Consider the following 27,033-nt stretch of genomic DNA (forward strand, 5'->3'; position numbering starts at 1 on the left):
TTAAGGAGAAATTATAAATAACGTTGCATTAAAGAGAAAAGTAAGTATGTAAAATGATATGTCAACACAACAGGATGCTGAAATACAATACTGTAAACAACTCACTGATTTTCATTATGGGACTGGTTGCTACAATGGATTACTATTATACTATATGTCATAATACATCTCTGTATTAGGATGCATCTCTGACATAGAAATTATGTGGAAACCATAGTAACTGATAATCAGGAAGCTTGTATTTTTATTACATACTGATTTGTTTCACCAACTGATTTGATAATCACAATCCCACATTGGTTTGATGATTTAGTGCCAGACAAAGGTATTCTTAATGTCGTTGTGTATGCTCCATTTCCTTCACTGTCACATGACTCTGAATGCCCAACAACATATATCCGCCCCTTGAATGGTTCTACTGTCCGTAGTGTGACATTTATATATTGTTCAGAACATATAACCATCACTGAAACACAAAGTCAAACAATCTCTGAACAACAGACAATTTTCATTATATGGAAAAATACTTGGGGTTTGATTTACAGAAGAAGGAAGAGATTTTTCTCATCTCCACAACGTCCAGACCAGTTGTACAGCCCAACCAGCCTTCTATAAAATGGGTACTGGGGGATCCTTCCCCAGGGTTAATGCGACCTGGGTGTGAAGATGATCCCTCATATCCAACTAGTGCTGAGTTCAAGAAGGGTGGAACTATAACTCCACTCCCTCGTATGTCTCCATGGAGTGATGCTTAATTAATTAATTAAGCAAAGGGGTAACTTCATGTATACTACTGGTGTGACATACAGCTTTGTGGGAAAAGTGATGTCAGTCACAAGAACAGGTCTCTGGTAATATCTGCAATATGACCAATACAACTCAGCCACCCACATGCATTCTTTCTGTGTATGCATCCAGAACATGAGATATACAGAGCAGTTAATTCCTCTGTTTCTGGCATATCCCCACTTGTTTGGATAGCAAGACACTGACCAACAACAGGATTCTCCCCCATCATGGCCTAATCTAAGGTTTTAGGTTTTAGCCCAGAATTTGCCTGAAGTGACTGAAGAAAATCACAAAAAAAAAAACCGTTCATCAGAATTGCTTGCCTCTGGGACAAGATTTTAATCCAAAACCTGCTCAATATGTATAGACAGTGTCATGTAACTTCGAACAAGGCCCCACATTCCTAGTCAAACCCTGCGCTTAGCTTGTGGTGGGAGGAGTTACTTAACACTCGTTCTTCCACTTTCACCGACCCCTTTTGTTTCATGGAAACTATCCTAGTCTCTTTTCAAAGAACATATTACAATAATACAAATATATTGTCACTCGTCATGCAGAGAAAAATACGTTTAATGTGTATTACTAATTTATACTTTATAATTTATAGCTATACCATGACCTAATTTCTTACTCATTATGTATGATTTAGCGCACAAGGAAACTGACGTTTTTAAACAGATGATAGAAAAACCATAAGTATAACCTGCTTCGAGGGTGCCTTACAAACAACTGGCTGCCTGTCACTTCTCACACCCTCAAATCCACCCCTTTGTCTAAAATTTTTCTTCTGCACATTCAAGGTTACTCTTGGCCTTGTTCGAAGTTACATGACACTTGCTATAGCAGGGAAGCTAACCACTTACAATTTGGTGTGTTTCTTGTGAATTCTTCCATGAAGACAAAAACTGTATAGTAAATGTGTATTCACAAATTATAAAATTAACTTTTTTTCTTGCCTTTTCAGAAATATTATAATGACATAATTCACTCAAGTTCTGTATTATGATGTATGATACCCGGCTTCATCTGAGTGGTTATATAAATATATAGAATGTTGGTTGGTTTCCAATGGCTGCATTTGGGATCATTTCACCCATTTTGCTTCTTGCTTCCCAATAGAGGGAAGCTTTGCCAGGTTTGTTGCTCATTTTGCACTACCCAGGGGGCATGTATCACTTAAAGAAGGTCATGGACAATTTTATTCATCAGATCATATTAAACACATGTCAAATTTGTGTGGGTGTGCAACAAGTTAGAGAACAGTAAGAGGCCACATATTCCTTTATGACACATTTAATTCAGTGCAGTGTTTGAACAGTCCTACTCTGCACAAAAGTTTCATTTATTTCAGCAGAACAAGCACTAGCACACATGATAGCAGATGTAACTCAAGGTCTATGACCTGTATTTGCTGGAGGAATAATCAGAAATTAGTGATGTCAAATTCCCAAGATTTATATCTATGTGAAATTTCTCTCTGGAAAATATCAATAAAGATATTGGTAACGTGTTTCGTTACTGAAGACGCTGTTCAGATTGTGAATTGGTTTATTTAACAACCTATAAGTCGTAACTACAATTGATTATAACAATGTTATGGGTTTCCACACTTTACAAACCCTACGCACAATAATCTCTTCACTCTGTCCTCAGTAGTCTACACGTATTCACAGTACAGGAGCTATATAAGTGTCACTGTGTTACACACTCCCAATTACTTCTCAGTTCACAAACTATCACTGATTATCACACGCATCCGGTTCTTCTTTCTGTGACTGCTGCTATATTCCAACTGTGTTGCTCCAGCTCACACACACTAACTCGTGCACTGCTGACTGACTGACTCTCGTAGGCAGTGTAGTTCTCTTATAAACCCTCAGCCGGAGAACGGGAAACGTCTCACTTCCTTGTTGCCTAGTCGCCGTGTTTGCCAATAGCCTAGCAACGCTGTTGGGAGTTGTTTACGGCTACGTAGCAACTGCAGTGTCTCGTGTTACGTAATGAGTACCGCTGTTGTTACTCGCTTTGCCTAGCAACTGCTGTTTACTTGCTTTGCTTAGCAACCGGTGTTTACACGCTTTGCATAGCGACCAGCATGCTTGGACTCAGCTCACTTCGGCTCCGCTCAGCACGTCACGGCTGGCGGGGAGGGAGTGGCGTCATCCATAGCACAACATGTCACAATATTAACAGAAATATATCACGTTCTTTGGAGGGTTTAAAGTATGTAAAACTGGAAATTACAGAACAGGTAAAGTACATAAATGGGTTTAAGAAATGCACTTTTCACATATGGACAGCGCCACTATTAATTCACGTAACATTCTTTATTTTCCATGTGAGAGAGATCCTACCCACCAACCAGTATCTCACTCTCCAAACAGGTAGCAATAAGGCCAGAAGTGAAGGGACGAACCTGGGTAACTCAGAATCTAACTTTAACATAGATCAGGAATAAGCAACTTGTGGCCTTACATTTGCATGAAATTGCATGATGCATGTGTGGGCTGACAAATTCCTGTATGACTTCAGCTCAGGAGGAATTTCCAAACAACTTGACCAAGCCGTAAGGGACTTTTGCTGTAATTACAGACTATCTTTGCCTCTGTGAAAAACAAAGGCAAGCATATCTGAAATACAGTCAACTTACAATCCAGACAAGGTGCTCTCTCCATGTACATAGCTCCTAGAAAAGGTTTCAGTGAACGTGGTCCCACACTTGTAGTATCATCACTATGAAGCCAGCAGACAGAAACACCAGTCCCACTAGCTGTGTCTGGCACATATGTCAGGCTTCGACAGATGAAGTTTGTTTCATTCACACACTTGTCATGGCACTGTAATTTGATGGAATCACTCTTAAGTCAGATGTATGCTTACATTAATTATTCACTTTTAAAACTCGGTAAGAATTGCTTCTTTGAGAGAAAATAAAACAGCCATAACACATGTATTTAACAAGTCTACAACGAGACATATATAAAATAAACAAGTGATTTCCTTTCTCCTCAGCTTAACAGGCCATTATCTCACTAGACACACATTTATGTTAGCAATGTGTTGACAATTTTCACATGGAATGTGAATTTAATAGCAAATTCCATTAGGATAAAGAACTGTGAGAAGTTTCATGGTTTCATGACAAAATATGCGAATTCCAAACAAAGAAAGCTTAGGCCAGATATGTGTTTCAGATCCTATTACATCCTTTAGTAATGAACTTTCCATGCAGAAAATCACAGGTTGAAAAACAGCCAGATCCAGTATGCATTTTCCAATAGACTTCCCCTTCCTTTGTAGTAGACCCAAAACCCTGCATACATGTGAAATAACAAGCTTGCACTCAGCTCTAGATCCCACATGAAACTTCAGGTCCTCTATTCCAATCATCATCATCATCATCATCATCACTTTAACTATCATCTTATCATTAACAATCCATCAATCACTCACTAAGAATCCTGCAAATCACATGCTCAAATACAGAAACAAGAAGATCTGGGAAGAAATAATCGCCTACTTTCATTTGATACGACACAGAAAACAGGAAACAAAAACAACTGGGCTGGGGGGAGCACACAGACAACAAGGCGATCTTATAAGCTTCAAAAATGAATGGGGGGCAAACATAAAAAAAAACAGACAGCAAAGGTTATCTCATAATATGTACAAGATGTTCTGGGAAAAACTAATAGCCCATTTTCCTCTGTTACTGGATAGAAGACCAAAACGACAGCAAGGTTGTCTCATTTATTTTTTCCAAAAACAAAATTTTGCTAACAATGTGGGTTCCTACTTCTGTCTTAGTCAGGCAGGCAAACACCTGGTCAAAGACTATATCTGGAGGGAAGAGCCACAGAGAGGAAACAGAGAGACAATCCAAGCTCTATATTTCAGAGGCATTCCAGTGACTCATACATATATTGTAGAATTAAAGAAGAAAAATTAGCTACATATGGCAACCTCAACTGAACATTTCAGGTATATTTTATGCACCTCAACACATACAGCTTGCTACAGAACACAGTAGTAATGGATACAGCTTCACCCAATTTTGATAATCTGACATCTACTCACCATATCTTGATTCAAATTTGTAAACTCCAAGTCTCTGTAACTGATTGTTCTGTTTGGATGCTCTTCAAAAGAACATGTCTGACTAGAAGGAGCTTAAAATAAAAAAACAAAATTAACATTAACAAATCAATTTAATAGACATTATAGTATTCTAACATTGATAATGACCATGTATACGCACATATATATATACACACATAAAATAATTACAGACTTTTATAAAGAGTGGTAAGATAATATGATTGCAAGTTCTCATCATCTGAAAATATATTCAATGTGCAAAAGTAATCCCACTTTTTTAACATGATTAAATATGATCTAAGGGTCTGTGATGATGGTATATTAATACAGTTACTGTGTCTCTAGACATTATCTGTCATCCTGTTTTTATCTAAAACACCCTCCTCTTTTATTTAAAACACATGGATTATGTCTCCATCTTCAGGTGGAACCTACTCAGCTGGGCACAATCAATAGAGCTAGTCCCTATTTCAAGTATTTTACATAAAAATAAGATGATGATGATGGATAATGTCCGGAAACACAAAAGTTGTATGATTAAATACATTTAAAACAAATCTGAAATATGGATTTGAAATTTCTAGTAAAACATTTCACTTCAGAGACAAGGACATGCTAATCATATCCATTCCTTGTCTCTCTGTGACAATCATTCTTTAACTAACAGGACTAAAAAATTAACTGAAAACTTAGAAGTACAGATGTTCATGCTATATCACCTTTCAAAGTAAAATCCATACATTAGCTGGAATATATCATTTCTGTGGTGAAGTAATGGAAAAATGAACAAAGTAGCTAACAGTTCTTCAGCACACTGACAACCCCATCACTAGACACTATCTTGAACCAGTTAAATGCAATATATTTCATCACAACTTATTCCTGCAAAATGAATTATAATAATAGTAATCATCCCTCCATCGGTACACTAGTCTTCAAAGTGGCCTTACAGTGGTTGCAAAAACATCAACTTATGTTGAGTTTCTCTACCTGACATCTTTGTAGCTTAATGTTAGTGTTACAATGACCAAAAATTTAAATAATCTAGTATTTAATCTAAATGTCTTCTGTATTTGATGTTTAAAATTTAATGCAAAAAGAGAAAAAATAAGTAACGAAATCAATACATTATATGAGGGTAATTATTCCTGCTAATGACAGACAAACTGTTCGGCTAGTTCCGGCAACACTCTGTACTATACTTCTGGCATGAACATGTTCTTCTTGCTTAAAAATCAGAGGTTGGTCACAGGGCATCCACCATTTTCTGCCTCCCTTTCAGCCAATAAGGGCTTATGATGTGTACTTCAGTTAAGTGATAATCTGTCTCTTTGTTAAATATAAAATGGAAATTTAGCAGTTGCTAGATAACCAAAGCCAGTGTACAGAGATCACTTACAAAGATCAATGCACTGATTCTCCAAGTATTCCACGCCCCAAGGTGTTGCTCTGTATGAGTCACTTCTGGTTCTTCTGTCCTGATTACTGAGAACACACCTTTTTGCAGCATACATGAACTCGGCTGAACGACATACAAAACGTGCCTCTCGCAGACACTGCATCATGCACTGTTCCCTGGTGTCAGTTATGTATGTCACAATGTCAAATCCAACCACTTCATAGTTTGAAGCTCTCTCAAAAATCCACCCCCTTGAATTGCATTTTGAAGGCACTGTCAATGAAAATAAAACATATTACTAAGGCTTTCCTTTAGGCTGTCCCATAGCTCAAGCGGTTAGTCGCTGGCTTCCCACCGTGGCAGCCCAGGTTTGATCCTGGGTCTGGTCAAGTGGGATTTCTGGTGGACAAAGTGGCACTAGGGCAGGTTATCTCCAAGTACTTCGGTTTCCCCTGCCAATCTTCATTCCACCAATTGCTCCACAATCACCCTCACCTATCATCTGGGGCTGGTACAATAGGCCAGAAGTGGCCGCAGTACAAGGGACTTAGTTCCACCCCACGAGCGCAAAAAAAAACAACTTTCCCTGTCATTAAGCACTACACTAGAAAGAAACATGGGTGGAATGAAAGTTAAAATCCATGCACTCTTAATCTGAACTCTACAGAGAGATGAGAAGCTTCTTCCTGTCTAACTGCTTTACAACATAAAGGAAACAGCTAACAGTATCCAACAGATAATTTGGGTAGGCTGGACAGCAAGGCTGTAAATTGTACTGAAGAGAAAAATCCCTAATCCTATTGGAAATAAACTCTGATGGTCCAGACACTTTACTGACTGGGCTAAAAATGTAATAGAGTATGTATAGAACATATTTCACAATAGTATGAAAATATTATGCAGTTAAACATTATGGAATTTATGCTTCTATTAATACCAAAATATAAGTTAATTTAGCACTAACAAGCAATAAATCATATTTCAGAATGAGTTAAAATGAAACGTTGCAAGGAAAATATCTGTCACACTGATGGACAACTTTCGCTGTTTGTTTACAAAACTAACATAAAGTAATGGTAAGTTCAGTTATTGTAACAGCATCTGCTGGTAAGCAACAAACCACATATCCAACACGCCTCAACCTAACGACTTTGTGAAGGGCCCAGCAGGAAGTATTACAAACACTGAATTTATTTAGCCCTCTTTTTTCCCAATGTTGAGTGTGGTGGTTGTGCAGTCTGTACCAGTGTGTAACATGGTTGAAACCATCAGTCATAATGGAACAGTGGTCATGTGATCATCTCACATTTACTGTGGAAACAACTTTTTAAGAATAATGATTCTGCTACCAATATGCAACATGTATTTAGACATCATTATGTACTGTTTGATCATAACCAGGTGGCTTCTTGTTCACAACAGATGCCACTGTTCTGAACTGATGAACACAATTTAAAACAATACGATGCCTCAGAACTCATTTCAGATGTTAAAATGACACCTAAATAGGCGCGGCGTATGGTAGTAGAATGCATTATTTTATTTTACCAATGCTCCATGATAACTAATGCTTTCAATCAGATCTTTCATAAACTGCAGTCCCCCCACTTTTACTATTGGAAAGTGATGCTACATTCAAAATGCCTAAAACTTTCTTTCAGACCTTGTAATGTGTGGCACAATTCGAATGATTTTACTGCATCTAATTAGAAATAACTTATAGCAAACAGGTTATGTGCTGGACAACCAGGGTTCACTTCATAGCAGAGGCAAAATTTTTCTCTTCTCCATACTGTCCTGACCAGCTCTGAGGCCCACCCAGCCTCCTGTCCAATGGACACTAGAGATGATTTCCCCAGGGATAAAAAGGCTGGGACATGAAGCTGAATACCAACCTCAAATTAGTGCTAAGGTCAAGAATGGTGTAGCTGTTCTTACACTCCTGCACATGGCTTCATGGCAGAGTGTTTAATTAATAATCACAAGTATAACTTTACATTACTTAAAAATTATCTTTCTCCTACATGAGATTTCAGGTTATCACAGCAGTGAAAATTTAAACTGTGATCATCTATGCAATGTATAGTCGTGTAGGCAGTTATCAACATTTCAATAACCTGGTGCCTCTATTTTCAGCGTATGAGTGGATATCCTGAACACTGAAGCAGCATTTTCCTCTAAAAAACTGGTGACTACCTACAAGACTACACCATGTCATAACCTAGAAACTTACAACCTAAGTCCTTCAATGCAATTTTTTAATTACATTACTCAGAAAACACAGATCATGAAAGGAGGAGCTTCACTGGTATAATGACTAGGCTACAGGCTGGATGACCAGGATTCAATTCCTGGCTAGGGCAAAAGATTTTTCTGCTATATTCTACCGGTACTGGTGCTTACCATCAGTCCCGCCCAGCCAGCGAGACCGGCTCTACTAGCTGAGAGGTATCTATAATGCTTCCCCCATCTACCAGAGGTATTAGAGACTGCTGTTGGGCGGGAAACCGTCTGTTAATTTGGCTCAGTGACCTCCTTTGGAGATATGAGGTTATTTTACGTGCTGTAAAGCTATGACACGGGACCCACGGCCTAAAGTCCCTCCCGGAGGACTTGTTACCTGAATTTTCCCACCCTTAAAAATTCGACGACCTCCGCCAGGTATTTGAACCCGTGTACTATGAGTCATGAGGTGGGAATGTTACCTCTAGACTACAGAGGCCGCTCTTATATGCCTTAATTATATAATTAAATCCAGACATAACTCTACTTTTATAAGGTTCATGAACAATCAGTGAATGCAGTTACAATAGGCACAATTAGCAGAGAGCTATTCAGAAGAGACTGTACTGTAATATCATAAAGATACCTCTGGGCAAGCATATCCGTTCAAAGTAATTGGTTTCACCCATGGTTGGGCCGTAATGATACCCATAGACACTACTGGCAGTTGTTGTTGTTGTTGTTGTTCCATAGGAACTGGATACACGATAGCAGGTGTAAGATGCATAATCCACCAAAAACCCTGCACAGTCTGTAGAGTTCTTGCACCTGTCCCCAAAAAAAGTAAACATTAATTAGTCTGAATGAATCGCTCAAACTTGAGCATGCATACAACCAATTAAATTCAGGCAATCAGATTAGTTACTGATTTCACACAGTGCAATGTGAGAAGCAAAATTCAGCTGAACTTCATGTCTGACAAAATTATACTTTCTTCATATCATCAAGAACTGTCCATTCCCTCTTACATGGATCATACTTAATTTTAATTGAAGAATTCTATGTCCTGGGAAATAAAACCATGTAGCATGTTCAAAGTCAAAGGACTACATGGCTTTATATCCTAGAAGATATAACTCCTCATAATCACCAGTGTGAGAACCTCAAATCCCATATAATTTCAGTTTATTGATGTCTTAAATATCATACAATTTAGTTAAATTATTACTGCATAATGCTAATTTCACTACAATAATTAAACACCCAGCATCAAAATACTTTATACGCTTAAAAGGAAAGATAAATGTCTCAATCCCACATATAAAGGTCACTGTAATAATACTGCTATTCAGTCAACTAGTGATAATTATGATCACTGTTATGGACCCACTCCTTAAATCAACACATTTCTTTCTCATCTCTATGAATTAATTTTATTTATATATTTATTCTTAGTTCACTTAACAGCAGTTTCAATTGCTGTGATTAGTATCAAATGAGGGGATTCTTACTGAAGAATGATTTGGAAATGATGTGGAAGGTAGCTGTTGTGACCTAATTTAAGGTACTCTCCATGCATTCGCCTGGAGGGATTGAGGAAAACCACAAATTGCCAGTTAGAATATCTAATCTCTGGACCTAGATTTGAACCTAAAACCTACTGAATGGAAAGTGCTAATCACTTGACCACATCATTCGGTCTACTAATTACAGCACACAGAACTTGAAGACTGTTTTACCGTCTATAGCATTCCCTGGTTATAGCATGCCCTTGGCTTGCATATAATGGAAGTAAATACTCTCGACCTGGACTGTATCCAGACACTTTTACAAATGTATCTGTTCCATTGCAATGACTCTGTTGTGCTGAAAAACAGAAAATGTTGTTGTATCCAAAGTCAGACCCTTACAATTCCAGTAACAGAATGATCAATGCAGAAACAGATTTTATTTCAATTATATGTCACAAATGTCTGAATATTAGAACAGCACACTCACCTAATATACAGTGGAGTAAATGGCAAGTGAATAAAATTAATGTATAATAATGATGAAATGAGGCCTCATGTGATGTACTGAATAGATGCATTGTTGGTAACTGAAACAATAATATGTGTAAATACAATAAATAAGTACATATAACCAGATATTAGCATATTTTCAAAAGCTTGGAGAAAAAAAAAAATATTCTGACACTGTATTAATAAGATTAATTTACTTAAAAAACAAGCCTTATTACATATACTAAATAAACATGTATTTTAGTCTATAAGGGATCATCTTGAGTGTCCTAATGGCTGTAATAAGTGTCCTCATGGTTACTAGCAATTGTTTAATCATCACAAATAAAATAATATATTGCCCAGCTCAGGTTAAATTGGGTCTTTGAATTATGAAGTAAGACAACCTGTTATTATTACAGACTGTTAAAACAGAGGTAACAACCATTTACTGGGACACAGGAGTTTGTACAGGTATGTCAGTAAATAGGCAGAAGCATGTATTTTAAGGATGTTATGCAATTAGCATGAAAGCACGATGAGTCAATGGCCACTGTTCATTTCAAAATACCCAAGGTTAACTCAGCAAAAGTTATGCTGGTACTAATGTAGGTCTCACTCTACATCAGTTTTTCATGGTGGTTTTGCAAGTATGTATAATAATACCACCAGTCATTTTCTAATAAAACAATTTTTTCTCTAATTTTACTGTTAGTCTCTCTACTTGTCCCCAGAGTGCTGAGTTTCTGGCTAGAAATGTATCTATAATACAAATTATCACACAACTCAAGTCCAGTTCATATGCCAGATCACTATACTCCTTACAGAATTAAATATACTTTTAAACAAACCTTAATTATACACCATCAGGGGAGTACTCCAAAAACGAGAAGTCCAAGGGTGATCTGGCATGCAGTTTCTACAGAATGATACCTCATGAAAGGAGGTCTACTTAAACAGGCCGACACTTTCACTTCAAAGACTGAGGTTGGAAATTAAATAACTTACATTTAATTTATGTTTACATCCTTTTCTTTTTAATTTAAATACCAGAGCAAAGCTGGAGCACTCAAACAAGCACCAGGGCGCTGTCCCTGATCTCCCTAGCTCTACTACAACCCTGTACATTAAGGGTTATAATTTACTTCAGAACTACATGGATCTGTTATCAATTTATGTAAAACACAACTGTCATTTAGGCACAAATGTATTCCTTTATTTTATGCAATAGCTGCATTCCAAAAAAAGTAAAAAAGGGTGAAGTTGAATAAATCAAGCATAACTGCTTTCCTGCTTTCCCTCGAATCCCTCCTCCACAAATTCACACAATAATTCACTCCCTCTTCTTCCCATCATCCTCAATTGGTCAGAAAGCAAACCACATTAAAGAAAGCCTCATTAATTGAAACTGGTTTAAATTAGCTGATCACATTAAAATGATTCTGCATTTTTAAAACTCACATATAACATGAAGTATCTGTAATTTGCAAATATGCATGAGTGATTATTAGTTTTTCTTGTCAGTCAATCTGTATGCATCTTAAAATGATGTCTTTGATGAATATTAGAATTTTTTACCCTTCCTAGCAACAAGTAAAGAGTAAACAGCTCTGAGAGGATCCACCAAAATTATAAAAATGTCAGTCCAGAGGCAGACAGGGCTTAGGAAGAGCTTTAAGAATGTAGAACGATATATTCCTGTAACATACCAACTAAACCTAACATTAGAACAATGATGACTGTGATATTCTCATAATTTAATGTTAAGCAAAACTGGACAGGATTGTATTATCACATTATATGAATTCCTGAACACATTGTTTATGCATAGTATTATGATAAACGGAAATTCAAAGATCATTTCAGACAATTGGTCAAGAAATTNAAATTTAGTATATGTTAATGTATGGATTTATGATGGATATTTTACTACTTTTGTGAAATCCTTACTATTTATGTGAACTTGAATTGTGCATGTATATATGTATTGTATGATTTTTGACTAATTCCACATCCGGTAGGTCATCTGACTAACTCATGGATCTANTTAAGCAAAACTGGACAGGATTGTATTATCACATTATATGAATTCCTGAACACATTGTTTATGCATAGTATTATGATAAACGGAAATTCAAAGATCATTTCAGACAATTGGTCAAGAAATTACTTCTTTTGTGAACTAAGAAGCTCAGAAACAGGTTCACAAAAGCCCATGAGTCCCTATGCAGATCCAGCTGAATTCAGTCCGCACCATTTCTCTACCATCCAGTTCAGTATTACTGTCCTACCTATACTCTTTCTTCACTTTTGGTTCACCACTAACATTTTTATACACTTTTAATTCCCCACACATGCTATATTCTAATATACCTCATCCTTCTTGATTTAAGCACCCCAGACTAAATCGACAGGTGAATATTTTACATTCTATATGTATTTCTCTGGACAACTACAGAAGTCATATACTACAAAGTAAAATATGAATATCAATTAACAATGAGGCAGGAGAAATGGAAGGAGAAAGAAGCCTGGGGCATTTTAGGATACCCTGTGGTGTTCATCTGGAAAGAAAGAGGAAAACCACAAAAAATCTCATTTAAGATAGCCAAAAAAACATAATTTATATGTCCATCACACAAAGAAATTTTGGAACAAACTTCATATATTATAGTTTCATCTATAATGAGTATATATAACTCAAGCCTAACAAGTTTATAAACAAGATTTTTATTAAGTGAAATTTTTATCATCTTTAATTGTAGTATTTACTTTTTACGTTATGAATGTTATGCCTGTCTGGCCATCTACATATATGTTTCATCTCCAAGATTACTGAACAGATCATGATAACATTTTATACTGGAGTCTACAGTGAAAGTTGTCATGCAAATTCAATTTTGGTCTCTATTATATCAAGAAACTGTTAATCTTCTTCTATGACTTATTCTACATTATTAAAATATTTACATAAATAGTTAAAGAAACTATTTCTACATAAATAAATACAATTACATAACTGTTACCATCAAATTAATTTCGAAAATAATTAATGATATGAAACAAACTCAAAGACTGTGCAGGAATGATACCTGGAAAAGAGAATATATGACTACTAACCTCATTTTGACCACAATCAAATTAAATTGAGGTATGAGCTCTGGAGGGTCAAAACTTCCTTACACAACATGCAGGTGTGGGAACATTATTTAGTTATTTACTAATTCAAAATTCATTAATTACAAGAAAATAATATATAGTTTAAGTTTAAATTGAGATCAGATTTCAGCTTCCTTTTCTTGCGGTTTTGTTCATAATTTCTACTGGCAAATTGCTGTATTTCCCATGCATGACTTTTGACATTAACATTAGTCAGTGCTTTTAGAATCCACTGATTGAGATCAGTCTTTCTAATATGCCCAACTGAATAGGAAGTAGCTCCAGGGCTCATGTGTAATGGGTGTCCTTTCTCTGGAAATAAAGCTACTTAGGCATGAAGCTGTATATTGAACCCTGGCCATTAAGAATACACAGATTTATAGCTCCACTCCCTCACAAATCTTATTGGCATGGCGTTTAATTAATTACACACAAGGATAACTGTTACTTTACTTTATGACTTTATAACATCAAAAAAAAAAATAGTTACAAAATTTTATTTAAAATATAACATTAAATAACTGGTAGCCAGTTACAGTACTTAAGCAAGCAAGAAGTGAAAATGGCTGATAGTGCATATACTGCATGGATAAGGAAATATTTTATCATCTGTCAATATTTCACTAATACCACCCACATGAGTGTGAAGTGGCAACAAAATACTTCACAGCATAGAAACATGTCTAGGCTCCCATGCATGACTTCCTTCACTCTTCCTCTTTTTCCATGTAAGCAAATGAAGGTCAAGAGACCTTGAAACAGTTCACATGCTTCTAGAACTTGACAACTAGGCCAAATGAAATGGGAAGTGACATGCATGTACTAAGCGCTTCTCAGAAAAGGAGAAGTGTTATTATTCACATAGGCACTTCCTGAATCAGACATCTATTTCCAGCCATGTAACTTTACTTCTTTTTTCATTGTTTCCTATTTTCATAATTCCTTTCATTGATACAGATCTAGTTACTACGAATGTATTTACACACAAAACAATCTCCTTTATGCATTATGCATTCATGCATTTTGAAGTGTATTCTGTGAACAAAATTTATTAAATTAATAAAATGNGGTATCAACACATGATGAATCCAAAGCACATATTTGCCAAGTTTTGAAGTGTATTCTGTGAACAAAATTTATTAAATTAATAAAATGTGGTAAGAGAAAAATATGAGGTAACAGTGCTTATAAGTGCCTGCATTAAATATCTTCAGCGAAAACTACACAACACATCGTCATACTGAGGAAGCTGACTACAGCAGTATTGCTTCTGAATTGTGTCTGGTTCAAATCTTGGTCGGGACCTATCCCAGGGGTTTCATGGTTTCCCTGTCTTTACAGACAAATTCTGAGATAGTATCTTATGCACAGCACCCACTTCCTTCCACATTCTTTCCAATTCATTATTCATGATCATTTAATTATTTAACTATATACTCATAGTCTAGGATAATTACAGTATTGTTACAACAGCTACAAATAAAACAAATGAATCTCCATCCTTTCAATATCTCAATATTAAAGCCTACAGAAAACAAAAGAAAGCCATAACAGTTAATTACTTTAATGTCTGTGGATAAAAATAATTTGGGGCATTTGTTCATTGACCAAAACGTCCCAGAAGCACTCTTAACAATAACCAACTTTAACTATGCACTAAAAAGATTATAGTTACTCTGGTAGTCAAAACACTGACATAAATGATAGGTTTCTTTTTTGTAAACAAAGCTAAAAAGCTCACTGTGTTTCCATACATGTTTGTCTCTGCAGGTATCTGTTGTAGAAAATCTTCAAGACCAGTTGACCTTATCCCTCCTTTACAACAACTAAAATCCATTTACCTACTACAAATACATACACTTAAGCTATCTATCTCCAATGAATATGTTATAAAATTGACTAAGGACACTCATTCACTATGTACAAGGTAAAAAAAGATACATGAGAAAAGGAAAGACAAACAATGAAAGGCCATGAGAACTCTTTAGTTCACTCAAAGAAATTAATATCACAAACCAAGAAGACAAAATGTCACAGGCTGTTTACAATTCTGAAACATGTCAGGAAAGAAGCAAGCCCCTAGTTAACGTTTAATCTACAAATATTCACCTTATTTTTTATTGGTATTTAACATTATTTTCCTTCTGTCACTGTTACTTTACTTACATACATCAGGCATCTCAAAAAGAAAAGCCTAAAATTTCCTTACTGATGCATAAGAAGACAAATATTTAAAACTGTGCAAATTGTAAAATGGTTGTACCATATTATTACAATTAAATAACACAATACAAACATCAATTTAGTTTTGTTTTATGCAAGTCAATGTACCATTTACAGTACATAGTGGTAGAAGCAGTACTGCAGGTACACGATGTGTGAGAGCTAGCCCTTCCCTGATGTGGGTCACAAGAACCAAATTTTTAAGTATCTAGTTCTTTTGTTTAATAACCAAGACAACAATGTAGAAAATTAATATATTTTGCAGCACAACAGAACTCTATGAGCCCTGAATATCCTATGCACATGTGTTTATTCATTTCTTCTTCTTACTTTTGTGAGTCCAATAGAAGAGGCAAAGATCTGACCTCAAAGTACACCAATGAAAAATCAAGCACTGTAAAAGAACCTCGCTTAATTTTGTCAAAAGGAAAAGAAAACAAAAAGTGCTACAGAAAAGAATGGCAGAATACTGTTCTTAAACACAACCACCAACACAGTACTGAATGTCAAAGGAATTCCTAAGAACTTAAGTCATTAATGAGGTATTGAATCTGTCCTAAATCCATTGTTAAGCTGTTACCTACAACTTCCCAGCAATCATACAAGCAGGAAATGACCTCATAATAAGAAATGAAAAGGGGGAAAACCTTCCTTTGTAAGGTGATTCATTAATGTAGAGTCATGTAATGGATGGAGACAAAACGTATAAGGAACTATAATTTCAAGAATACACACATAATCCTAATGAGCCTTAAGTTATGTGGATATGCCACTGAAATCCAGTTCTTGTCAAAATGCAACAGCATGGCACAAAGGCATATGTTGTTTTCAAGTACTGGAACACATCAAGAATACAAAAGAGTTGGCAAGAAATCAAAAAGGAAAGACTGTGGCATGAAAGAATGGACTTGATAGTTTTTATCTGACTCATATAAAATGAATATCAAGGAGGAGGAGGAAACAAAATATTACAATCGACTGGTTGTGGCACAAGGAACCGAACTTATCAATGGCCATATGGCAACAGGCTGACACAAAATGCAGCATCCTAAGCTTCAACCAAACCATGCTAATGATTCATTCTTTTGAAGACTGCTAATTTCAAATACCTAAACGGTCTCCTGTCTTCTAAAATGATATGTGTATTTTTAAAGTCTACCAACAGGATTCATTACCTCCCTAAATATTAATTTACATTTATGTTATTCTTCAATTATAACTTTCCAGCAGCTTGAACAATCACACAACCATGTATCAGTATCTTCTTTTTGGTAACCAACGCTATTCAACAGGTTAACAAATTCCACATTATGGAACCATAGGCTACATAACAAAGTTCACAAAACTCTAGCAGTGGAACTTATCTGAACCCACAATTCAGTGCACATTCACAATCTATTTCTTTAAGACCCATTTTAATATTATCCTCACACCTATTCTTAAGTCTTCCAATTAGTTTCTTACTTTCATATTTAACTCTCTATTGAACTCCATGCAGTGGAGTCCTTCTTGAGAAGTTAACAGAAGCTCAGATACTCTTTAAACATCCCACACCTTGAGCCCGAAGGCTAATTACCATGTTCACAAGAGCTTGCCAAGGCCTTGTGTAACATGCAGTAACAAGCTGATGTTTTATGGAGAGGAACTATTAGCCCCACATCCAATTCCCAAGCTCGAGGACCACCCCTTGTCAGTGGAAAGCCGAAACAATTTAACATAAGAGTCAGCCATCGCTATGAAAGTGTAGTAAACATACATCTGCAGCAATGAATAAAAATGCAACAGAGTAACTATGGGAGCATGGTTTTCTATGCGGTCCCGGCCATGGTTATATAACAAGGAAACACAGAATTTGCAGTCATGGGCCAGGAGTCATAAGTCAGAGGTTGGAGCCAGCAGAGGACCAATAAAAGTTGCAGTCATGGGCCAGGAGTCATGCGTCAGAGGTTGGAGCCAGCAGAGGACCAATAAAAGTTGCAGTCATGGGCCAGGAGTCAGCAGAGGGAGTCTTGAGCAACAATGTTAGACACCACTACCAAACAATGGCTAGTGAAAGTGTTATAATTATTTGCATTTACAAGTTATACTAATTTAATAAATCCAATTATCAGACCAAACCCCATGTCTAGTCACTAACACATGAAAATATATTTGCAGCTACCCTCATACCTGGATTTGAACATAATTCTGTATGCATATCTTGTTTACACAATGTACCCATTCTCACATTCTGACGTATACTACATAAAATGACATCTGCATACTGTTCTTTTATGGTGCCTTCTCCAAGAGAAGTGACCATTTTTAGCTTACTGTTTATTTCAAAACCGAGTAGAGTAGCATTGCAAGATACAGTAACCCGGTTTCAACTTCTGACAATTGTTCAGAAATTTGTTCCATTAGCATTTCTCTCTTTACTTACTTAATGCAAGCAGCCTCCGTAGTCTAGAGGTAACGTTCCCACCTCATGACTCGTAGTACTCGGGTTCAAATACCTGGCGGAGGTCGTCAAATTTTTAAGGGCGAAAAAATTCAGGGGACAAGTCCTCCGGGAGGGACTTTAAGCCGTGGGTCCCGTGTCGTAGCTTTACGGCATGTAAAAGAACCTCATATCTCTAAAGGAGATCACTGAGCCAAATTACGGACGTTTCCCGCCCAATAGCAGTCTCTAATACCTCTGGTAGATGGGGGAAGCATTATAGATACCTCTCAGCTAGTAGAGCCGGTCTCGCTGGCTGGGGGGGACTGATGGTAAGCACCAGTACTGGTAGGATATAGAGACTGGTAGAAATCATAGAGGGAAGCACAATGGACCAATATAGGTCTAAGTGCATGGGGAAACCCACCCTCTCCAATAACTAACTAACTACTTAATGCACCTTGCACAAAACCATTATTTATATATTAATGGATTATTTAACAATCCTAGCAATAGCTCATATTGGTGGGAAAGCCAGAAGGAAAGAGACCACTGGGAAGACCAAGGTGTAGGTGCGTGGATATTAGAATGGATCTTATGAGAGATAGGATGGGATGGTATTGATTGGATTGATCTGGCTCAGGATAGGGACCAGTGGAGGGCTCTTGTGAACATGATGAACCTTTGGGTTCCATTAAACGTTGGGAAATTCTTGAGCAGCTGCAGAATTGGCGGCTCATCCAGAAGGGCTCAGCTCCATGAGTAAGAGAGTAAGTAAGTTAGTAATAACTCAGATTACATAGTGCCTACAGGCGCTTTGATCAGTGAATGATGAATTGGAAAGGATGTGCAAAGCAGCAGTCACAGATTAATTTGAGATACTACCCCAACATTTGCCTGTGTCAGTCTCCAATTTTAGGGTTGAATAGTAAACCAAGCAAGAAAGAGGCATGAAGGAGGCAGCAAGCAGAGTTTTCTTCAACCATGAAGATCAAGGCATTATGTTCCTCCGAAATGTTGATTTCCAACAGATCTACACATCTTTATATGAGTATACCACATGACTGAACTGTAACAATTGCAGTGAGAACCTCAATTTCTACATACTCGTAGTTCTGAATAAATCTCCTGCATATTCACTCTACTTATATTATTTATTTATTTCTCACAATGAAAGTAATGTTATTAGAAACTTGTCTTGCTCATGTGAATGTGTCATATTTCATTAATACACATTCCACTTACAATAACACATTACCTGCACATCAACATTTTTACTGGTGGAAGAATACAAATAATATGAGCAATCTTTATATTCTTTCCTTCCTTCTGAAAAGACAAGTAAGTGAAATGTTGATACTTCTTGTTCCATAAAAATTATGATGTATTCTATATCAAGAATAAGAAGCTGTGAGAAATCCAGTCCATGGAAGCATTTACTTTCAATTAAATATTTTATTAAGATGATGTAGCCACATTCCCTCCAATCTGGCACCTGAACTGCAGTCTATAGAAAATGATCTTCATAAATTATGAAACTTTTCTTCCATGATTTAAATAAATATGAAAATACTAAGTAAAAAGGTGAATGATAAAAATGAAAATTAATATTTACAGTACCTACAATATGAACAGTAATGACATGCATACAGCATTAGTAGCAGTTATCACTGGCCTACTTAACCATATACACAGTACAAATCCTCGTTGATAACAGTACCACACAAGGTCATCCTCAGGCCTAGTCACCTACTTTACTGAAAAGTCAAGTTTAAATTAAGTCACATATTTAACTGCCACAGACAGAATAAACTTTTAAGACCCACACCCCACCCACAAAATTAAGGGCTGTTAATATAATGGGATACTGTGGTCGATTCAATCTTTCCAAGTAAATGCTCATGCAGTATCTTGAAACTGCTGCCACAGATCTCACCCATTCATGACAGAAGTAAGTACAATATATTTTCTATTTTTATAGATGAACACAATGCTTACATATGCAAGAAACACACCTCTTCTACATACACTTCATATTCAGGAACCTTGAAATACAAGACCCTAGCTTCTTTCTTCACAAGCCTTTCCTCAACATTGTCTCAGGAAGTCTTTATAAAGGAACCCTCACGCAATGTTCCTCAATTTGGAATTTTTTTTATTTAACATCAATTTTCAATTATCCCAAGTCCATAATATCAGTGCTGAATTGGTTCCATTTAATGTGTTCCTCAGTTTAATGTTCAAATCCATTAACGCCAAAAGGGACCTTAAAAATGGGGTTCACTGTAAATTAAAGTCCCTGGGATATCATGGAATCTGGGAGGAAGAAATTCATAAAACTTTTCATGGAAATTGAGAAAACAAACAGAAAATGTAAAGTTTTATGGAAAATTTAAAAAAAAGGAACAAAGTTTAAAATGTTAAACATACAAAATAAAGATGAAACACACTTACCCTGAGCTGTTTGATGAATCTGAGGAAATAACTTAAATCACTCACACACATTCACTCATGAAGCCACTATTTCGCTATAACAATCTGTTTAATCTCCTCCAACAACTCGCATCTTCATCCATGTCACTGATCACCCTTCCTTCAGAGGTGTTCAGTGATAACTCTGTAGCTACATAGAAGTAGCGAAAGTTGTTTACTGATATGGTGCACTTAGTCATTAGCATGTCCCCTCTCAGGCTTCCCCACTACTAGAGCTTGCTAACACACTCACCTCTATTTTTATTATCACCTCTTCTCACATGAAGTTTAGTATAGTCTATGCAAGAAATTAGCAACAGATTAGTGAAATAAACAGAGAAAGAAGTGAAAGTAGTCATGTAAAAAGTTCTGCTAACCACAGAGCTACAAATAATCACAAGCAGCAGCACCAGCAGTAGTAGCAGTAGTAGTAACAGCAATATTCTTAGCCACAAATTACTACTACTACTACTACTACTACTACCACCACCACCACCACCACCACCACAAGTAGCAGTAACAGCAGTAATAACTCTCTTAGCCACAAACTGAAAAATAAATAGTAATAAAATATTTTATAAAATTTACTAACAGGAGAGATCTTTCAGAATCAAATAAGGTAACTGTATTTCTGTTGGATCTGAGGTTATCAAAGCAGTGACTATGAAGAGTACAGTGAACTGCTACCAGACTACATGGTGTCACATTCAAGAAGGCAATACTCCTCAACTTATTTTCCACTGTATCTATTAACATACTATAAAATAACCTAAAATAATAATAGTTGACATTAATCACTTTATTTATACACACACAAATTTAAAAAATGTCACTAATATGAGAGCCACTGTGAGGCAATTTGTGTATCTTCAATATTATCAGCCTTTCAATGGGTAGAAATTAACTATTAAAGAAGTAAATAAATATACAAATGTAAAGAACAATATCATCAGTAAGTAACGCAAAACCTACAAAGAAGAAAACTGCTTCTCATGTTGTGTTTTTCCTTACTGAACCTTCCACGAGCAGAATATACTCTTCATGGTTCCATGTGATGTTCTGCTGACTGCTGTAGTGAATACTGCTGGTACAAATCACTTGTTTATTAAATGCCTAGTGCTTAATGCAAACTTCTGTGTTTACATATAATGTGGTTGTTGTTAAATGAAACATAATTTGCTTCCAAGCTATTTTAACTGAAATTAAAGAAACATAAAAAAAATCTTCACAATCATGAAGCTACATCACAACTTGCAATACTTTGCATTACATAACACTTAACACATATTTTTAAGGCAACAACCTTCAGTATGAATGAATCAACTACCTTCTTCATAGAAAGAAATATCCCTCATTGCACAAAACACATTCAAGGCTTCTGTCATTTTGAAACATCAAAATAAAAAAAAAGCCTGACTGCATGTTAGAACATGTTCATCAAAGTGTCTAATAATAATCGGTCTTGACTGTACTTAGCAGTCACTTTAAATGCATGTGTATTGTACTGTATAACAAATGAAGGTCATGTGGGAGGAGGGGAATGGGGAAAGTGGGAGAGGAATATCAAAGAGAGGAGAAGCATTGAGTAACACCAGGACAGTCATAAAACGTTTTAGGTATTCCTAACAGGTGTTCTGAAATAACACCTCACCACTGGCACAATTATTGCTTTCTCTACAGCTGGAGAGATCACACAGCATAAATTTACATATAACAGTGAAGTACACTGACATCTTCACTTTCAGTTTAGATAAAACAAATCTGCCTCTACAAAGGGTCTATGAGCATTCATGTTGACACAAGAAAGTACTTTACATTCCTTAAGAACTGCTACTGATAGCCAATGTTTCTCCTTGACATGCCAAAACCATGTTTAAACTAAGTACAAAACCAAGGAAGTTCACTAATGTGAAAATAATCAGTAATGACAATAATCACTCAGTACTTACAAGCAAATGTTTCTCTTCAAATAAATGGTAATACTAACTCTTGGCTGTGCCACAGCTGTGGCAGTTAGTTGCTGGCTTCCAACCAAGGCAGTCTAGGTTCAAACCCTGGTCAAATCATTTGAGATTTATGGTGGACAAAGTGGCACTGGGGCAGGCTTCCTCACAATACTTTGGTTTCCCTTGCCAATTCTCATTCCACTAACCAGTTCACACTCACCACCACCACCATCAATCAGAACTGGTATAACAGTTCCATTAGTAGTCAACCTACGAAGTGGGCTTACACTCACCCCCCTCCCAAAAAAAAACAACTAACCCTCACATGCTCTCTGTGCATTCCTAGCACAACCTCAATAAAATAAATGCATAATGGAGAAGTCATGTCCATCTATATGCACATTTCATCTCCTAAACAACAAATTAAATTTTGAACATAATTGCTATTGTGAGTCTACAAGAGAACATTTCAAGTGAATTCAGTTTTGGATCATGTTAGTCTTACTTCACACAATCTTCAAACCAGACTTTGATGTATTTCTCAATAATGATTCGTAATACAAAAACACTGTACAAGACATAAAATTATAGTTTATTATGACCTACAATTTTTATTTGATACATTTTTTCATACAGTGGATATTTAAGATCTACATGAAAAGATAATTTTTTATTCCAGAAAGTGTGAATAGTTTATCAGAAATACATTACTGTACTTGCATCACAACTGGAAGAGGTACTGGCATTCACCTCTGTGTCTTTGTGTTATTCAAGAAAATACATGTGCCTATTAAAATACTAATTCATGTTTATGATCTGAGAACATTTATTGTAATAACAATGAAAGCGAACGTGGTTCAACATATATAATATCCATTAAAAATGTAAACATTATGTTGTTCAGATGGAGACAGGATATAACAATTGTGAGCAAACAGGGAGACTGTCGCAAGAACAGAAGTTTAACTTATTTGAGAGGGATAATCTATACTTGATTTAAATCAGTGAAATTACAAATTCCATAGCACACAGGAGAAATAAATGTCATGCTACAAGATCTGATATCAGTAAAAAATAATAATGTCAACAAAGAATGTAAAATAGCAAATAACAGACAGTTTATAATTATTTGATGACAACATGACACATTATTGAAGGCTATCCTCTCAGACTGTTCTCATTCTAGCCTTTTATAAAAAACTGAAACATTGAGAAATGAGTTCTATTTCCATCTTTGGGTGGATAGGATATGTAAGAATACCTACTGTGGTGATAAAAATACCCTCACACCCTAGGCAACAACAGTATATAGAAATCATATATAAAAACTGTTTACAAATGACAATGGCTTTCATATACAAAACAATCTAGTATGAATGACAACATCCACGAGAAAAGTCTTAATTGAAGCAAAGAATGCAACTGAAAAATACATGAACTCCAAATTGGAGTAGTCCTTACCATGTTTTTCTTTTATATCACTGAAAATAAACTCTCCCATAGTCTGTTAAGAGTTAAAGCTATTTGTAAAAGAGAAAAAGACATTTATATTCCAAATCAAACATAGAAAGAGTTAAATGGACAGTACCATCTGAAACAAGAATATCTTGATATTCTTGGGGTCCTCACATTTTCTGATACCATGACCCCCAAAAATTATACACAAATTACACATACAAAACCCACCACCTCTGTTGATCAGCAAAAAGTGCAGTTCTGCATAATGCTGCATGGTAACAGATTCCTGAAACAGCTTTACAACTTTTCTACTCCCACAGTAAGCTGCAAAATGGTCCTGCACACATGCACGCGTGCACACACAAAAAAGGAAATATTTTGCTTGTTGCAGTTATGCTGGCTGAAAAAGAGCAAATCATGAATACAATTGTACTTTAAATAATTCTTGAGAACTCTATGGTTCCTCTTTGTGCAGGTTGTGACTCAAGAGTTTGCGAAATAATGGGTTAACCCACTGAGTACTCACTGGGCACTACTATACAAGCCTGAGTCACTGACATTTCCCAGGTAGTCTTACCATGAGATACAATCTCAAAGCAAAGCAAGTGAATCATTACTTAAAAAATTAAAATAAAATTGAATCTCATAAACCCACACAGTATGAAAATTACATAATCCAAGAAATTATGATATGGATTCAAGTTATAAAGACAATTCTGAAGTCTGCAGGAAGTTAAAATTACTGCAGGGATTCCTGATTTATGATATGATCTGTAACAGATATCCACAGAGGTTGTAGCCTCTGGGTTCCAAAATCTTGACACTTATGGGTTATGTTAAAATATTTTCTTAACAGTGGTAGTCAAACAATGTAAATAAATTGACTCAGAGTACATGTTTATACAAGAAACTATTTAACAGTTAACCTGAACACATATGTGATCAGCAGTATCTTGTTAACATTATTTCCAACTATGTACTTTAATATTACTTTTATAAACAAAACATAATTTTTGAAAGCTTGCTATTACTTGCCATTCAGTACTTAACTGGCACAATGTTCATCAGAATACAAACATTCACAGCAATATATTACACTTAACTGTTAACATATGACTCAGGAAAACAGAATCGTAAATCATGAAGAGTTCTGTCTTCTTGGATATAACACCATCTAGTCTATCAAAAATCAACTAACATTTCAGAGNTGTCAGTTGACTTCCATAAGACTATACATTGCTGTATTCATGACAGAACTCTTCATGACCACCAATGTCCAAAACTCAAATCTTACAATCCTGTGATACCTCAAAACAAAAGTGACGCCTTCATACACAATTAAATAAAAAGCATGTTTTCCTGAGTACAGAGGTTAAGTATTTGGGAACATGGGCACATGAATTTGAAACAGGCCAATTTACAATGTGTTAAGAATATATTAAAACATACTCTTTTATTAAAGGTACCATAGCGAAATTTTTGCCCTTCACAAAAATTTTACAGTACAATAAGAACCATTACAATACAGGAGATGCATTCCACACCTTATTTACTGATCATGTGGAGGAACAGAAACATGATTTACATACTATTCTACAAAAACATTAATTTATTCACTCCAAGATTATGAAACATTAATAGCACTTCTTGTGGGTACTCTCACAACAAAATACAGAAGAAAATCTGCTACTCGAGATTGCTACATAGTGCTATGGAAAAAGTAAATATTATCAAGTGTACGGTGTGTGCATGACTTATAGACTGGTTTTGAATTGGATTATTGGATTTATTGACACCTTATACACATGACTCAGAACTCCTCGTACAATTTATTACAGCACTATCACTAATCTACACACTTTACAAATCACTAGGACATGCTTAGTCTTCTCAGTCTTCACTAGTCGTTTCCTGGCAATAGACACATATAACAGTCTCACTATAACTGCAGCACACTATGAAATCTTCTTTGCACAACCTAATTCCTTTCTTGCCATTATTCTCCCAACTGCCAACTCCGGAACTCAATTCAATTGTCTGCTGCATCTACAAACTCTGAAACTAGACTCAATTCTAATTCTAGCTACTTAAGATCCTCCTTATATATCCTATGGGTGGCACCCACAGAAAACACTGCTTCCTCTACTGCTGCGTGTTGAATCACTGTTGCAGAAATGTGTTTACTGCACCACTGCATAGCAATGCAGGCAGTCTGAACCACAGAAAACACTGCTTCCTCTACTGCTGCGGAAATGTGTTTACCACACCACTCCGTAGCAATGCACGCAGTCTGAACCATAGAAAACACCACTCTTCTACTGTTGCACGCGTTCACTTCCACAGGAATGTTTACCAAGCTACTTCCTAGCAATGAACTATCCTGGTTTTCAGGTGTCATGTCACAATTGTATAAATTTTTAACCTAAGATATGTGGAATCTCTTTTGTTATTTGTCTATACAGATCACAAATAGAATGTCTTCAAATTAAATACAGCAACTAATAGCTTAAAGACTGTTGCAAATGCCACTGCTAACACTGTCTTCTCACTGCTTTTGATATTTTTGACACATGTTACATGCAACAGTTGATTAATCTTTAATTCCAAAGTCTACTTTTAAGCTGCATTAAGTGTATATGGGAATGGGTGAGACTAGACTAGACTAGACTAGACTAGACCAGACCATGAGCCGGATGAACAGGGAACCAGGATTATATTTCCAAATGAGGCAGATTTTCTCTTAGCCACTGCATACTGACTGGCTCTATGAGCCCTCCCAACCAAATATCAAATAGGTACCATTGGCTCTTCCCCCTTGGGGTAAAGTGACTAGGGTATGAAGCTGAC

At 36.1% G+C, this 27,033-nt stretch overlaps 1 protein-coding gene across 4 annotated transcripts in view; it reads right to left on the bottom strand.

The window, feature by feature from the left end:
- Window positions 1–22,270, bottom strand: part of LOC111874636 — a 30,579-nt gene extending 8,309 nt beyond the window's left edge. Inside the window, exons 1-9 of one of the 4 annotated variants that reach the window (XM_023870292.2) lie at window positions 22,110–22,270; window positions 21,755–21,978; window positions 10,508–10,607; window positions 10,249–10,375; window positions 9,156–9,337; window positions 6,287–6,559; window positions 4,867–4,958; window positions 3,440–3,626; window positions 256–466 (exon numbers count right to left, since the gene is read on the bottom strand). In XM_023870292.2, coding sequence (XP_023726060.1) covers window positions 256–466; window positions 3,440–3,626; window positions 4,867–4,958; window positions 6,287–6,559; window positions 9,156–9,337; window positions 10,249–10,375; window positions 10,508–10,598 — 1,163 coding nt within the window. In that variant the 5' untranslated portion in view covers window positions 10,599–10,607; window positions 21,755–21,978; window positions 22,110–22,270. Of the gene's footprint in view, window positions 1–255; window positions 467–3,439; window positions 3,627–4,866; window positions 4,959–6,286; window positions 6,560–9,155; window positions 9,338–10,248; window positions 10,376–10,507; window positions 10,608–19,930; window positions 19,953–20,764; window positions 20,997–21,754; window positions 21,979–22,109 lie in introns of those variants that run through there. The other 3 variants (XM_023870290.2, XM_023870288.2, XM_023870294.2) reach the window with 3 other exon arrangements.
- Window positions 22,271–27,033: the final 4,763 nt, after the last annotated feature.

This window comes from Cryptotermes secundus, unplaced genomic scaffold, assembly GCF_002891405.2.
Source record: "Cryptotermes secundus unplaced genomic scaffold, Csec_1.0 scaffold20, whole genome shotgun sequence".
In the NCBI taxonomy this organism is placed as follows: domain Eukaryota; kingdom Metazoa; phylum Arthropoda; class Insecta; order Blattodea; family Kalotermitidae; genus Cryptotermes; species Cryptotermes secundus.